At 53.2% G+C, this 12,647-nt stretch overlaps 1 protein-coding gene across 1 annotated transcript; it reads right to left on the bottom strand.

Moving 5' to 3' along the window:
• Positions 1-9,200: 9,200 nt before the first annotated feature.
• Positions 9,201-11,770, bottom strand: LOC119303003 (glycosyltransferase BC10-like). Its single transcript, XM_037580080.1, has 2 exons — positions 9,942-11,770; positions 9,201-9,415 (listed from the first exon to the last, which is right to left on the bottom strand). Exon 1 carries the CDS (start codon positions 11,059-11,061, stop codon positions 9,991-9,993), a length of 1,071 nt encoding a protein of 356 aa, XP_037435977.1. The 5' UTR covers positions 11,062-11,770; the 3' UTR covers positions 9,201-9,415; positions 9,942-9,990.
• Positions 11,771-12,647: the final 877 nt, after the last annotated feature.

The following is a 12,647-nucleotide window of genomic DNA, read 5'->3' as shown; positions in this document are numbered from 1 at the left end:
CGCGCGGGAGGGAGCGAGAGAGAGAGAGAGAGGAGACGGCTCGGCCCGTTAAGTGGGGCGGCCGTTTAGGGCTGGCCCACGTCTCCTCGGGGAAATATCTGGTGCTACCAAGGTTTAGATGCTACCATGATACGGACTCTTGGGAGTCATTGGATCTCAGATCGAACGGCTACTGGAAGTTCTTGAACATTTTGCAAAAACGTCATTCAAGAGTCTCAAAATTACGCGCGGGTAAAATAGCTTCTCCAGTGCCGTTGGATCTGAGATCCAACGATCCAAAATCATGTATCATGGTAGCATGTGAAGTCCGGTAGCACCTGAAACTTTCCCACGTCTCCTCTTTGCCATCCAACAAGAACCTGACCTAGCCACGCCGTGCCCTGTGGGGCCCACCTGGCCCTATGCTGACGGTAAAGAAACAGCGGACGGCAAATAGACTTTTTGCCATCTGCACTTTCTTTGTCGTCCGCTTTGTGGAAGTGGACGACAAAGAGCTGGCAGACGGCAAATTGCCTGATTCCAGTAGTGCTCCCTGGCTTCCTCCTTGCCCCACTAAGCAAATCCTATCGGCCACCGACGTGCGGGCCATACAAGCACCACGACAGTGTAGGGCTAGGCCGTCCTCGCCACGAAGAGGCAGTCAACGCAGCAATCATAGATCACGACCCGAGCAGATTTCACCATCGGGCTTTACCCAATGGCGCAAGCCAACGACGGTGAGGAGAGAGAGGAGGGGATGGGTGGTGGTGGCGGCGACAGGAGCTGGCTTCTGCTCGAGCCCCTCCTGGGAGTGACACTGACACTGACACGGGGCGTTTCCTCTAAAAGGTATTGCTACTTGTTTCCTCTAAGGCCTTCTTTGGTTCATAGGATGGGAAAGTCATAGGAATAGGAAAGTCCTAGGAAATGAGGTGACATGTATCTCAAATCCTATGAGTAGGAATAAGTAAATAGATGCCCTTTGGTTCACATCATAGGATTTTTTCTATTGAGTCTAGGCTAATGTTTATTTTCCTATAAAATGTGGAGGATAGGAAGAATTCTTTCATAGGAATAGAATTTCATTCCTACAAACCAAAGAGCTCTAAAGGAATTTTTCCTATATAAATCCTATCCTATGAAATTCCTGCGAGATTCCTCTAAACCAAAGAAGGCCTAAAAGGTATTTCTACTTGTTGCAGGAAACATATTGACCAAAGAAGAGTAACGACATGTGCGCTGTTGTAACATGGATCTTTCTTGACAGTTAGTTATTGATCCACCATGATCTTCAATTCCCTGTTAGCATTACAAAGCATAGTTTAAAAAACCGGACCGGTGACAGAGCTGGTTGAGCCTGTTGGTTCAGGTTTACATTGGTAGTGTTGAGTATATTGTGTACATGTATATTTGTGTGTAGGGTCCATCTCCTATTTCTTTTGTATAGTTGAGGTTATGGCTCACCTCTATACTTATATATATGTGCCTGGTGCATCAATCAATACATCGAGATTGCACAGCCCATAACTTGTCCTTCTACATGATATCAGCCTTTTCGGTCTAACCCTAGGGTAGCCGCTGCCGCCGCGCCTCCACGCGCCACCGCCGCCGCAACCCACCACTGCACCTGCCGCCGCTGCGCCCTCTCCCTACTACCCCGCGCCGCCGCCGCCCGTGCTAGCTTCCGCCCCGCAGCCCCGCGCGATTGCTAACCTAGCCCCGCGCGCTCGCAAACCCGCCAGCCGCCAGCCACGCTCGCCTAACCCGCTAGCCCCGCTCGCTAACCCGCGCCGTCCCCGCTCGCTAACCCCAGCTGCCCCACACGCTAACCCGTACCGATCGCCCCGCATGCTGCATCGCCTCCCAGCCGCGTCGCCCGCACACCGCATCGCCGTCCCACAGCTGCGTCACCTGCCGCTGCTGCCGCCTCCTACATACTTCTCAAAACCTAACCCTAGCCCGCGCCGAGTCCCAAACCCTAACCCTCGCCATGAGCTCCTCCTCGTCCACCGTCTCCAATCCGTTCGCCGGTCCTGATGTCACTCTCGTCCGCGGCCTCAACATCCATGAGCGTGTTCCGGTCAAGCTTGATCACACCACCGCGTCCTACTCCGCCTGGAAGCGGTATTTTTCGCTTGTGTTCCGTGAGTACCTCCTGCACGGCCACGTGGACGGCACCATGGACTCGGCGCTCATGATCAACGACGAGGAGTGGATGATCCTCGACGCCACCATCATCCGCTGGTTCTACCTCACCATCTCCAGCGACCTCTTCCACACTGTGGTGGACGATGAGGACGACGCCCATGCGGTCTGGACCAAGCTCAACGGCCTCTTCACCGACAACCGGCTGCAGCGCAAGGTCCTGCTCTACGGTGATTTTTACGGGTGCCAGCAACTTGACTCATCCATCGATGATTTTTGCATGCGCCTCAAGAAGCTCGCCGATGAGCTCCGTGATCTCGGGGAAAAGATCGGCGACGAGCTCCTCATCAGCACCCTCTCCGGCGGCCTCAACGAGGATTTCGGGAACGCCGCCTCCAACCTCACCCTCATCCCGGAGCCTACCTTCGCTAAGGTGGTCGCGTACCTCAAGTTGGAGGAGCGCCGGATGCAAGTGGCGCGGACTCGCACGACCCACACCGCCCTCGTCACCGGCACCCGTGGGGGTCCAGCCCCGCCACTGCCGCGCCCGACGCCGCCACAACCGGCGGCGCCCGCCTTCCCGCCAGGCTTCCCGCCCGCCCCGGCCGCCCCCTTCCCGCCGCCCCAGCCAACGGCCAATGGGGGGGGGGTTGTCACAGCGGCTGTCGTGGTGGCCGCAAGCAGGGGGGCGCCGATGCTCAGGGAGGAGCACCCTGCCCACCGCAGCTGGCTTATCAGCCGGCCCCGTGGTACGCCGGCCAGAACCCATGGACCGGTGTTGTGCACGCCTACTCCATGCCGGTTCCTCGGGCCCCTGCCCCGGGACTTCTCGGCGCCCGGCCACAGCCACACCAGGCGTTCTACGTCGCGTCGCAGCCCTACGCGGCGCCCTACGGCCAGCAGCTGCAGCCAGGTGGGCCGCCGCTGCTGCCCCTGACGGCCACGCCGCCTCTACCGCCGGCACCGTGGGACCCGGCTCTTCGGGCGGCTCTCCACAACACTCCTTCCCCGTCCAGCTACACCGGCGGCGGCGACTGGTACATGGACAACGGCGCCACCGCTCACATGGCGGCGTACCCCGGTAACCTCCACACCGCCCATCCTGTCCACACTTCCAACCGCATCACAGTCGGTGACGGCTCTTCTCTTCCTATCACTCATATTGGTCATGCATATTTTCCGTCTAACTCCACTCCAATATCCATGTCTAATATTCTAGTTTCTCCTGAACTTATTAAAAATCTTGTTTCTGCTCGTTCTCTTACATGTGAAAATCCGGTTACCGTTGAATTTGACGAATATGGTTTTTCTGTTAAGGACGCTCGCACGCGGATGGTGCTCCACCGATGTGACAGCCCCGACGAGCTCTACCCGGTTCACTCCGCCACCTCCACCACTTCTGCCGCCCCTGTCGCTCTCGCCACCGGAGTGGATCTTTGGCATGCTCGCTTGGGTCATCCTAATCCTGCCACCCTTCGCCACATACTTCGGAGTTTTTCTTTCACGTGTAATAAGAACAAGGATCACTCGTGTCATGCATGTCGCCTCGGCAAACATGCTCGTCTTCCGTTTAGGGCTTCTTCTTTTGTTGCATCGTACCCGTTTGAGTTAATTCATAGTGATGTTCGGACCTCTCCTGTTGCCAGTAATACGGGCTTTCTTTATTACCTTGTCATACTTGATGATTTTTCGCATTATGTGTGGACCTTCCCGTTGCGCCGCAAGTCGGATGTTATATCCACACTCGCCGCCTTCTACTCCTATGTTCTCACGCAGTTTGGTCGTCTCATTCTCGCGTTGCAGACAGACAATGGGAAGGAGTTTGACAACCTCGCTGTTCGTAATCTTCTCACCACACATGCACGATTTTTCGTCTCACTTGCTCGTACACCTCGCAGCAGAACGGTCGCGCTGAGCGCATCCTTCGCACTCTCTGCGTTAGGACTCTTCTCTTTCATGCCAACGTGCCTCCGTGCTTTTGGCCTGACGCTCTTGCCACCGCTTCTATCCTCATCAACATCCGCCCATGTCGTACTCGCGCGAACTTTACACCTCATCATCTTCTCTTCGGTGCACCCCCCTCTTATGATGGGCTTCGCATCTTCGGCTGCCTTTGCTACCCTAGCATCACCGCTACTGCGCCTCATAAGCTTGCACCCCGCTCCGTCGCCTGCATCTTTCTCGGCTACCCACATAACACTAAGGGCTACCGCTGCTATGATCCCGTCTCCCATCGTGCTTTCACCTCCCGACACGTTTACTTTGATGAGATGGTGTTTCCGTTTCAGCAGCAGGTACCTCTTGTCGCCTCATCACCGCCGGCCACCGGCGGCTCTTCGTCGACTTCGTCAGGTGGACGGTCTCCTTCGGCCTGCGGACCGCCTCCGGGCTTTGGCGGTCCTCGCGCCCTCACGCTGGCGCCCGCCCCCTCGGCCTCCTCGACCGACCCTGCCGGCGCGGCTGGCGCCCCTCCTTCACCCGCCGCCCCTAACTCGGGCGTCGCGGGGTCGGGCGCTGCTGGCTCAGCCGCCTTGACGCCGGGCTCCTCGCCGGCTCCGACGTCGGCCACCTCGCCGACCCTGACGCTGGCCTCCTCACCGGCTCCGAGGCCGGCCGGCTCGCCGGCCCCGACGTCGGCCGCCTCGCCGGTGGCTCCGACGGCGCCGCCTGGCCCAGTTACACGGGCTCGTACCGGCGTTCATTGTCCAAGCCTCCGGTACTCGAGCGACGAGTATGTCCTCGCAGCCTCCACCGCGGAGCCGTCGCCTCTTCCCGCGTCCGCTCGCGCCTCCCTCCGTGATCCTCACTGGCTTGCGGCGATGCAGGAGGAGTTCGACGCTCTTCAACGGAACCGCACCTGGACACTGGTTTCCCGGCCTCCTCGCGCCAACGTCATCACCGGCAAGTGGGTCTTTGGCCATAAGACCCGCTCGGATGGTACTCTCGAGCGCTACAAGGCTCGTTGGGTGGTCCGTGGTTTCCGCCAGCGCGCTGGAGTGGACTTCACTGAGACGTTTGCCCCGGTTGTAAAACCAGGCACGATCTGCACCATCCTCCAGCTCGTCGTCTCCCGTGGCTGGCCCGTTCACCAGATGAATGTCTCCAACGCCTTTCTCCACGGCCATCTTGAGGAGCAGGTGTATTGTGAGCAACCCACTGGTTTCGTCGACGCCTCACCTCCTGGCCATGTGTGTCTGTTGTCCCGCTCTCTTTACGGGCTCAAGCAAGCACCCCGCGCCTGGTACCAGCGGATCGCCGGGTTTCTTCAGACACTGGGCTTCAGCGTTACTCGCTCGAACGCCTCACTGTTTGTCTATCGCCACGGTGACACGACTGCATACTTGCTTCTTTACGTCGATGACATCATCCTGACGGCCTCCTCCCCAGCTCTTCTTCAGCAGATTACTCTCCGACTGCGTGACGAGTTTGCCATTAAGGACTTGGGTGCTCTACATTATTTCCTTGGCATTGAGGTCGTTCGGCGCCCGGATGGTTTCTTTCTTCATCAACAGAAGTATGCACATGAGCTTCTTGAGCGTGCTGGCATGCTCAACTGTCACCCTGTTGCTACTCCTGTTGACACTAAGGCCAAGGTCTCTACTCTTGAGGGCTCGCCTGCGTCGGATGCTCCTTTCTACCGGTTTATCGTCGGTGCTCTTCAGTATTTGACTCTCACCAGACCGGATCTTCAGTATGTTGTTCAGCAGGTGTGTCTCCACATGCACACCCCTCGTGACTCCCATTGGACTCTCGTGAAGCGGATCCTTCGTTACATCCGCGGCACGATGACCCTCGGATTGACATTCACGACGTCTACTTCTCTGGAGATGGTGGCCTACTCCGATGCAGACTGGGCTGGCTGCCCCGATACTCGTCGGTCCACCTCTGGCTACTGCGTCTACCTCGGTCCTTCACTCGTCTCGTGGTCGTCCAAGCGACAACCCACGGTTTCGCGCTCCAGCGCGGAGGCTGAGTACTGAGCTGTGGCCAACGCTGTTGCCGAGTGCACCTGGCTACGACAGTTACTTCAGGAGCTGCATCACGACGTCTCCTAGGCTACGGTTGTCTACTGCGACAACGTTTCTGCGGTGTACCTCTCCGCCAACCCCATTCATCGTCGCCAGACTAAACACATTGAGCTGGACATTCACTTTGTGTGCGAGCAGGTGGCTCTTGAACGTATTTGGGTTCTCCATGTGCCGACTGCACAACAGTTCGCCGATGTGATGACGAAGGGACTGCCGACTTCTACCTTCGAGGAGTCCCGTTCCAGTCTTTGCGTCACTGGCGCCGCTTCGACTGCGGGGGGTGTTGAGTATATTGTGTACGTGTATATTTGTGTGTAGGGTCTATCTCCTGTTTCCTTTGTATAGTTGAGGTTGTGGCCCACCTCTGTACTTATATATACGTGCCTGGTGCATCGATCAATACATCGAGATTGCACGGACCATAACTTGTCCTTCTACATGTAGGACCGCCGGCTCATCGGTTCAACATCTAATTTTGTTGAGCTGTCTCGCGGTCTTGTGCTAATACTTTGCAATTTATTGTGAAAACAAATCAATTTGTTAGCCAAAGAGTAGAACGGTAAAAAACAAAATTGGTTGGGCAAACAGGATTGGATTACCAGAATGCACCACAGGGGCAAACGTTGCCTTAAACATAAACCGTGTGTTGTAGTCATCCTTCTATACCCCATGTAGGATCTTTCTGTGAGGTATGAGAGTTATTTACTGACGTGGTATTTTGGTACTTCCTCCATTCCATAATATAGTGCTTCCTCTATCCTAGTGCTTCAACCAAGACCGATTGCGGCAGGAGCAAAAATTATACCAATGAATTCGTACTCGAAAGAAGTTTTCAATTATATAATTTTTTTCTCCCCCCGCAGTTGATCTCGTTGGTTAAATTTATGATCAAAATTGAACCTTGGGAAGCGCAGGCGCATTATATTTTGGAATGGAGGGAGTATAGTATACAGCGCTTGTTTATGATTTGTGCCTGCTTGGAGAGCGCTCATAAAACTGTGATAACGTAATGCCCGAATTCGATACCAAGTACTCCAAAATCTGAACCAAAATCTGAAGTAGTGAACTATACGCTCTTATATTTCTTTTACGGAGAGTCAGAGTAGCTGTATGTTCCAAAATCGCATACTCCAAAGTCAATTGTGAATCTGACATGACAAACTATAGCAACATGTTGACGCATAACACAGTGCGAGATACTGTAATAACAACACTAAAGGCCCGTACGCCTGCAAGGAGGCGCCACATTTGATTCATCAAAGGATGTTTACTCCAAACCATACTTGTTATTAACAGTATAATAAAGCAACAGAAAACATGATAGGATCTTCCTTCCTGGACGGACTGAAGCCAGTGCTGGTTCTGACTTCTGAGCATGGTGGTCATGCTTCCCCAGAATACATACCTGATGAAGAATCGACTAATCCGCACAGGATGTCATCAGAATGGGACAAGCCTGACTCATCTGTCCTTTTCAAAAATCCAAAAGGCATTTCCTATTTATCCATTTTAATTTCATCATTGAATAGAAACCCTTTTGGATTTATTTGTTCATTGTATTGAAAGAATTTTCAAAATTTAAACAAGAAATTAATTAGAAAAAAATAGTTCTATACTTGCAGGTTAGGAAAAAAGAAGTTCCAACTCTTTCAAGCAGTGTTTCTATTGGGCAAAGCAAGAGTTCATTGCTGGTGGTGGTTACTTTCCTCTTCCTGGGAGTTTGCCTATGAAACAGAGGCTAATCATACTCTGAAGCCTCAACTGTCCATGCTTCCATTTTCTATGGGGATGGAATCTGGACAAGGCACCTTTTGATCGAGGAAAACAAAACAGGACACGAACTAGTTGGGAAAGCCGGTAAAGGGCAACTTAAAAGAGGCGTCATCTTGGTCTAGGCACAAATGAATATTAGACAGAAAAAGACATCTCTCCAGTCCCCATCTTTTTCTATCTATCTATATATATATCAAAGAAAGCTAAGCTGGCAAGTGAGGGCAAACACAGATATCAACTCGATCCAGTGCTTCAGGATTAGATAGACATATATTATTTGACAGAAAAGGACATGTCTACACACCCCAACTTCCCTGGGTTGCATTGCATGTTCAACCATCCTACAAGGCAATCTTAGTATCAACTTTTCAAGGTGCATGCCCTGCTATATATGTTCTTGTTTCTTGCAGAAAACTGAACATCGGAAATCCATGACCTGAAAGCACCCATACACTTTCCAATACCGTCGTTACTAACCATCTCTAATATAGCAACATAACAAACCTACATGGTTGCTCTCTTTTTAAGATCTGTCCCAAAACCGGCACGACAATCGGTTTGTGGTGTCGGAGTCTGGACAGATAAAGGGCAAACACTATGCAATGGCAACAGCCCTTGGTACGGCAGAAGGTCACCAAACAAAGCTTGTCCAACTGGCTGCATATTAGGGTTTAAGGGTGCTCGCATGAATTGTATTGTTAGTGCAGCTCTACTTTTCTTTTCACTTCACAAAATCCTTACAAAGAAGAATCCTACAGAAAAAGTCAAATATGCCCTTCAGTTACTATTATCTATCTATTCAAAGTGTCAGGCTGGCGCAAGGAATGGAACAATGCTACGAACAAAACAACCCCAAAATACAGTATTCACCACAGGCGTGACATATTATATACATGCAATAAAAACTACAAAAGCTGCCGCTGGATGTATTGACATAGTCCCTCTAAGGCCTCCTTTGGTTTAGAGGAATCTTGTAGGAATTTCATAGGATAGGATTTCTATACGAAAAATTCCTTTAGAGCCCTTTGATTTGTAGGAATGAAATCATATTCCTATGGAGGAATTCTTCCTATCCTCCACAATTCATAGGAAAATAAACATTAGCCTAGACTCAACGGAAAAAATCCTATGATGTGAATCAAAGGTCATCTCCTTTCCTATTCCTACTCATAGGATGTGAGATACATGTCATCTCATTTTCTATGACTTTCCTATTCCTACGATTTTCCTACCCTATGAACCAAAGGAGGCCTAAGTCCATGTAATACATAGGATGATCATCCTAGCTACTGATATGTTACTTGCCAAGAAGCGGTCGTGTTCAAACAGCATACTCACATAGAACAATTAGTTGCCATACCATACTCACCGACCAGCACCGTCTATTACCAGAAAATCTTTCAATAATGGAAGAGCAAGGATGGGAATTCCTCAAGAAAGATCTCTAGGGATAGATGGACTAGCTCGTGCCTGTTCATCGCATCACAACCCTGCAGGGGAAACAAGGAGCATTGCCCTAAAATTTATTTGCTAACAGAACCCCAGAAGTGCAAATTCTGGAGTCATCAGTTAACATTAATGATCGTTTAAGTAGCAAATCAAATTACTTCAGTGCTGGAGTCTGACAATAATCCAGAGAGACAGTAAAGCTTTCTATAACAATGTACATATACAAACTGCTAGAATAAGAGCAACAGATGCGTTCACTTCATTGAAAAAGCACTACATGCATTGATAGCAATGTACCAAGTGAGGAAATACATTTCACATCCACTGTCCTACAAGAAGCTGACACGGCAACATAATAAATATTTAAAAGTTCAAATTGATGACATAACGACTTAACAAAGCGTGCAACTTTATTATGTAAGTGTTAAAGCATACAGACTGCATAATTCCTAAAACTCCCGGATTTCATACTATGTACACTCCACTCAGAGATAACTCTCTCAATACAACACCTACACAGAAGATTAGTTCTTTCAACAGTGCAGCAGCAAGTGCGCATTTCGGTACCTCATCATCTCAGTTTATCCGACACCCCCAAATGTGAGGTGCTGCTGGCCTAGTCACGTAGGATGACTGAGTCCGCAATCTCCATCAGCGGCTCGAGGCACTCCGGGGCAAATTTCCGTGCAAACATGTATGAGTATTTCGCATTTGACTTCCTCAGCTCCCTGATCAAGTTGGCCGACACCTCCCCAGGATGATACGTGTGTGGGTGGCCCTCGACTTGATCTGTCCAGTTCACCCTCGTGAGGCTATACTTGGTGCATCCAGCAGGGTCCTGCATATCCAGCAATGTGGGGAAGTAGTGCTCCTCTGGATAGCACGAGTAATTGCGCTCGACCAGACAAGGCAGCTTAAACTTCTTCCAGAGCCGCATGTCCCTCACAACCATGATGGCATGCCTCCTAGTGAGCACAAAGAACTGCGATCCAGCACGAAACTGGTCATACGGCACCTCTGGCAACATCACAGCATCACCGCGGGCATAGTACCTATCATGAAGGATGGAGGTGTTGTCCGTTATCTCTATGAAGCTGCGGTGGTGGTCGTGAGGGCCAGCATTGTCGGAGAGGAGTGTCTTGTACATGGTGGGGAACGGGTGCAGCGGGATGCAGGACTGGGACAGCAGCGCAAAGAACTGGTTGGACGGGTCGTCCAGGAGTGCGGTGGCGAGGAGGCGGCGGGCGGCAGAGATGAGCGTGGGGGAGGCTCGCTGCGTGGCCTTGGCTGGCACGAAGCGGCCGCGGAAGGTGGGCGTGGGCGGCAGCTCTAGGACGGAGTAGGGGTCGGCGTGGACATACAGGTTGAACAGCTTGCGGTGGCCACGGAAGTACTTCTCCCAGAGCGGCGAGAAGACGATGTCGGAGTTGGTGAGGAAGAGGAAGGCGACTTTGGGCCGAGGGCGGCGGTGGAAGAAGTAGGAGGTGGTGGCCGGCTTGGCGGAGGAAGAGGAGAGGATGGCGCGGCGGAAGAGGGCGAGGTCGTCGGACTCGTCGGCGTCCGGGATGGCGGGGAGCGTCTTGGGCGGGAGGAGGCGCGGCCCGAGGAGGAAGACGACCGGGATGGAGAGGAGCAGGAGCAGGGCGAGCAGGAAGGGCGAGGCGTGCGTCGTCACCGGCGACGTCATCGCCGGCGACCGCGGGAGGGCGGGAGAAGCGCGGAATGCGGGCGGCGGTGGGGATTGGATCTTGGTGGGAGAGGGGGAGAGAGAAAGAGCGGATTTTTAAAGAGGATGGGATTGAGAGCGATTGGCAGACAGGGACAGTCCTGCGGAGGAATTGGGGAGGAGGACGGGAAAATGCCCCGCGAATTGGATCTTTCGATCCGGAGGCTCGCGGGCTGAAGCAGGACAAGAAGGCGAGGAGAGCCGGGAGGGGGGCGGCGAGCACCGGCGCCGAGGATCAATCCAAGGAGCAGCCGGGCATGGCGTCGCTCCTCGGAATCAGACCAAATGGCGAGCGGCGCCGGCTCCGAATCCCGGCCGGAGCTCGGCCGTCTCCCTCCCTCCCTCCCTCGGCTGGGCAGGCTTCACCACGAGATCCGGTAACGGCCGCGGGGTGGGGGGACAGGGGAGACCAGGAACGGCACCTCGTGGGCACAGGGCAGGGCAGGCAAGAAAGAGCCAGGGACGGAGCGACCGACCGACTGCCCCAACAACCACGAATCAACGCGGCGCGGCCGGGCCGGGGAGGGGGAATGGCGGCTGCGCTGCGCCGCGGCCGGCGGGCGGAGGGGGAGGGGAGCGGCGGCGGGCGAGGGAGGGGGGAATCGGGAGATTTTGGGGAGATCTTTGGTTGTGAGGCCGAGAAGAAGAGGTACGGTGGGGGGGAAGGGAAGGGAAGATGGGGAGGAGTGATGCGTGCGCGTCGTGGCGGTGGGGTGGGGTGGCCTGTTTATGTGTGTCGCTGTCGCGCGGGCCCGCCAGCGGGATTAAATAGGATTGGTTAGGGGGGTGACGCGGCGGGCAACTGAGGTGAGGTGAGGTGAGGTTAGTGGTGGATGGCATGCCACTGTCCCACTCCCACCTGCTTCTGTTACGTCGCGGCGGTTGGATCCGCCGGGTGCGCTCATCTTGACGCGCGTCTAGAAGACTCTCGCTCTCTCTTCCTTCCTTTTTCTTCGTTTCTTTGCGCACGGGAAGGCTCTCCCACAAGGTGTTGTTTTCTTTCTGCATAAAAAAAGGTGTTATTCACTTTCTATGGTGGTACGTGCCTTATTTATGATAATTATTCTAGTACGCACCGACCGGATGAAACTAAAGGACAGCAGAACGATATCATTTGCACAAAGAAACACCAGCCATGGAGGAAGATGTAGGGGGGGACTGGGATCAATTTGGCCCTGATCCAACCCTAGAGGATGCGTTTGAAGGTATGAACCTACACGGGGAAGAGGAAGAAGATTTGGACCTGTCCGGGGAGGTAGAGGATCTGATTAAGGAGGTGCGGTGGCTGGCGCTTTTTAGGGTTCATACCATGAGATCTTTTAGCCATGCCGCCCTGCTGAATTCCATGAGGAACGCTTGGGCCTGTGCACAAGGAGTGACTTTCAACAATTAAAGGTCCAAATATGTTTCTGGCTCAGTGCCATTGCCTAGGAGATTGGAAGAGGGTGATGGAAGGGGGACCATGGCAATTTAGAAGAGATCCTGTTGTGCTTGTTGAATATGATGGATTCACAGACATCGCTGAATATGCACTTGATATGTATCCA

This window comes from Triticum dicoccoides, chromosome 5A (genome assembly GCF_002162155.2).
Source record: "Triticum dicoccoides isolate Atlit2015 ecotype Zavitan chromosome 5A, WEW_v2.0, whole genome shotgun sequence".
Classification (NCBI taxonomy): Eukaryota; Viridiplantae; Streptophyta; class Magnoliopsida; order Poales; family Poaceae; genus Triticum; species Triticum dicoccoides.
This window is presented reverse-complemented; position numbering and strand designations above follow the sequence as displayed.

Excerpts from the sequence above, each read along its gene's own strand:
- LOC119303003 (XM_037580080.1), bottom strand. The coding sequence starts at position 11,061 with ATGACGTCGCCGGTGACGACGCACGCCTCGCCCTTCCTGCTCGCCCTG.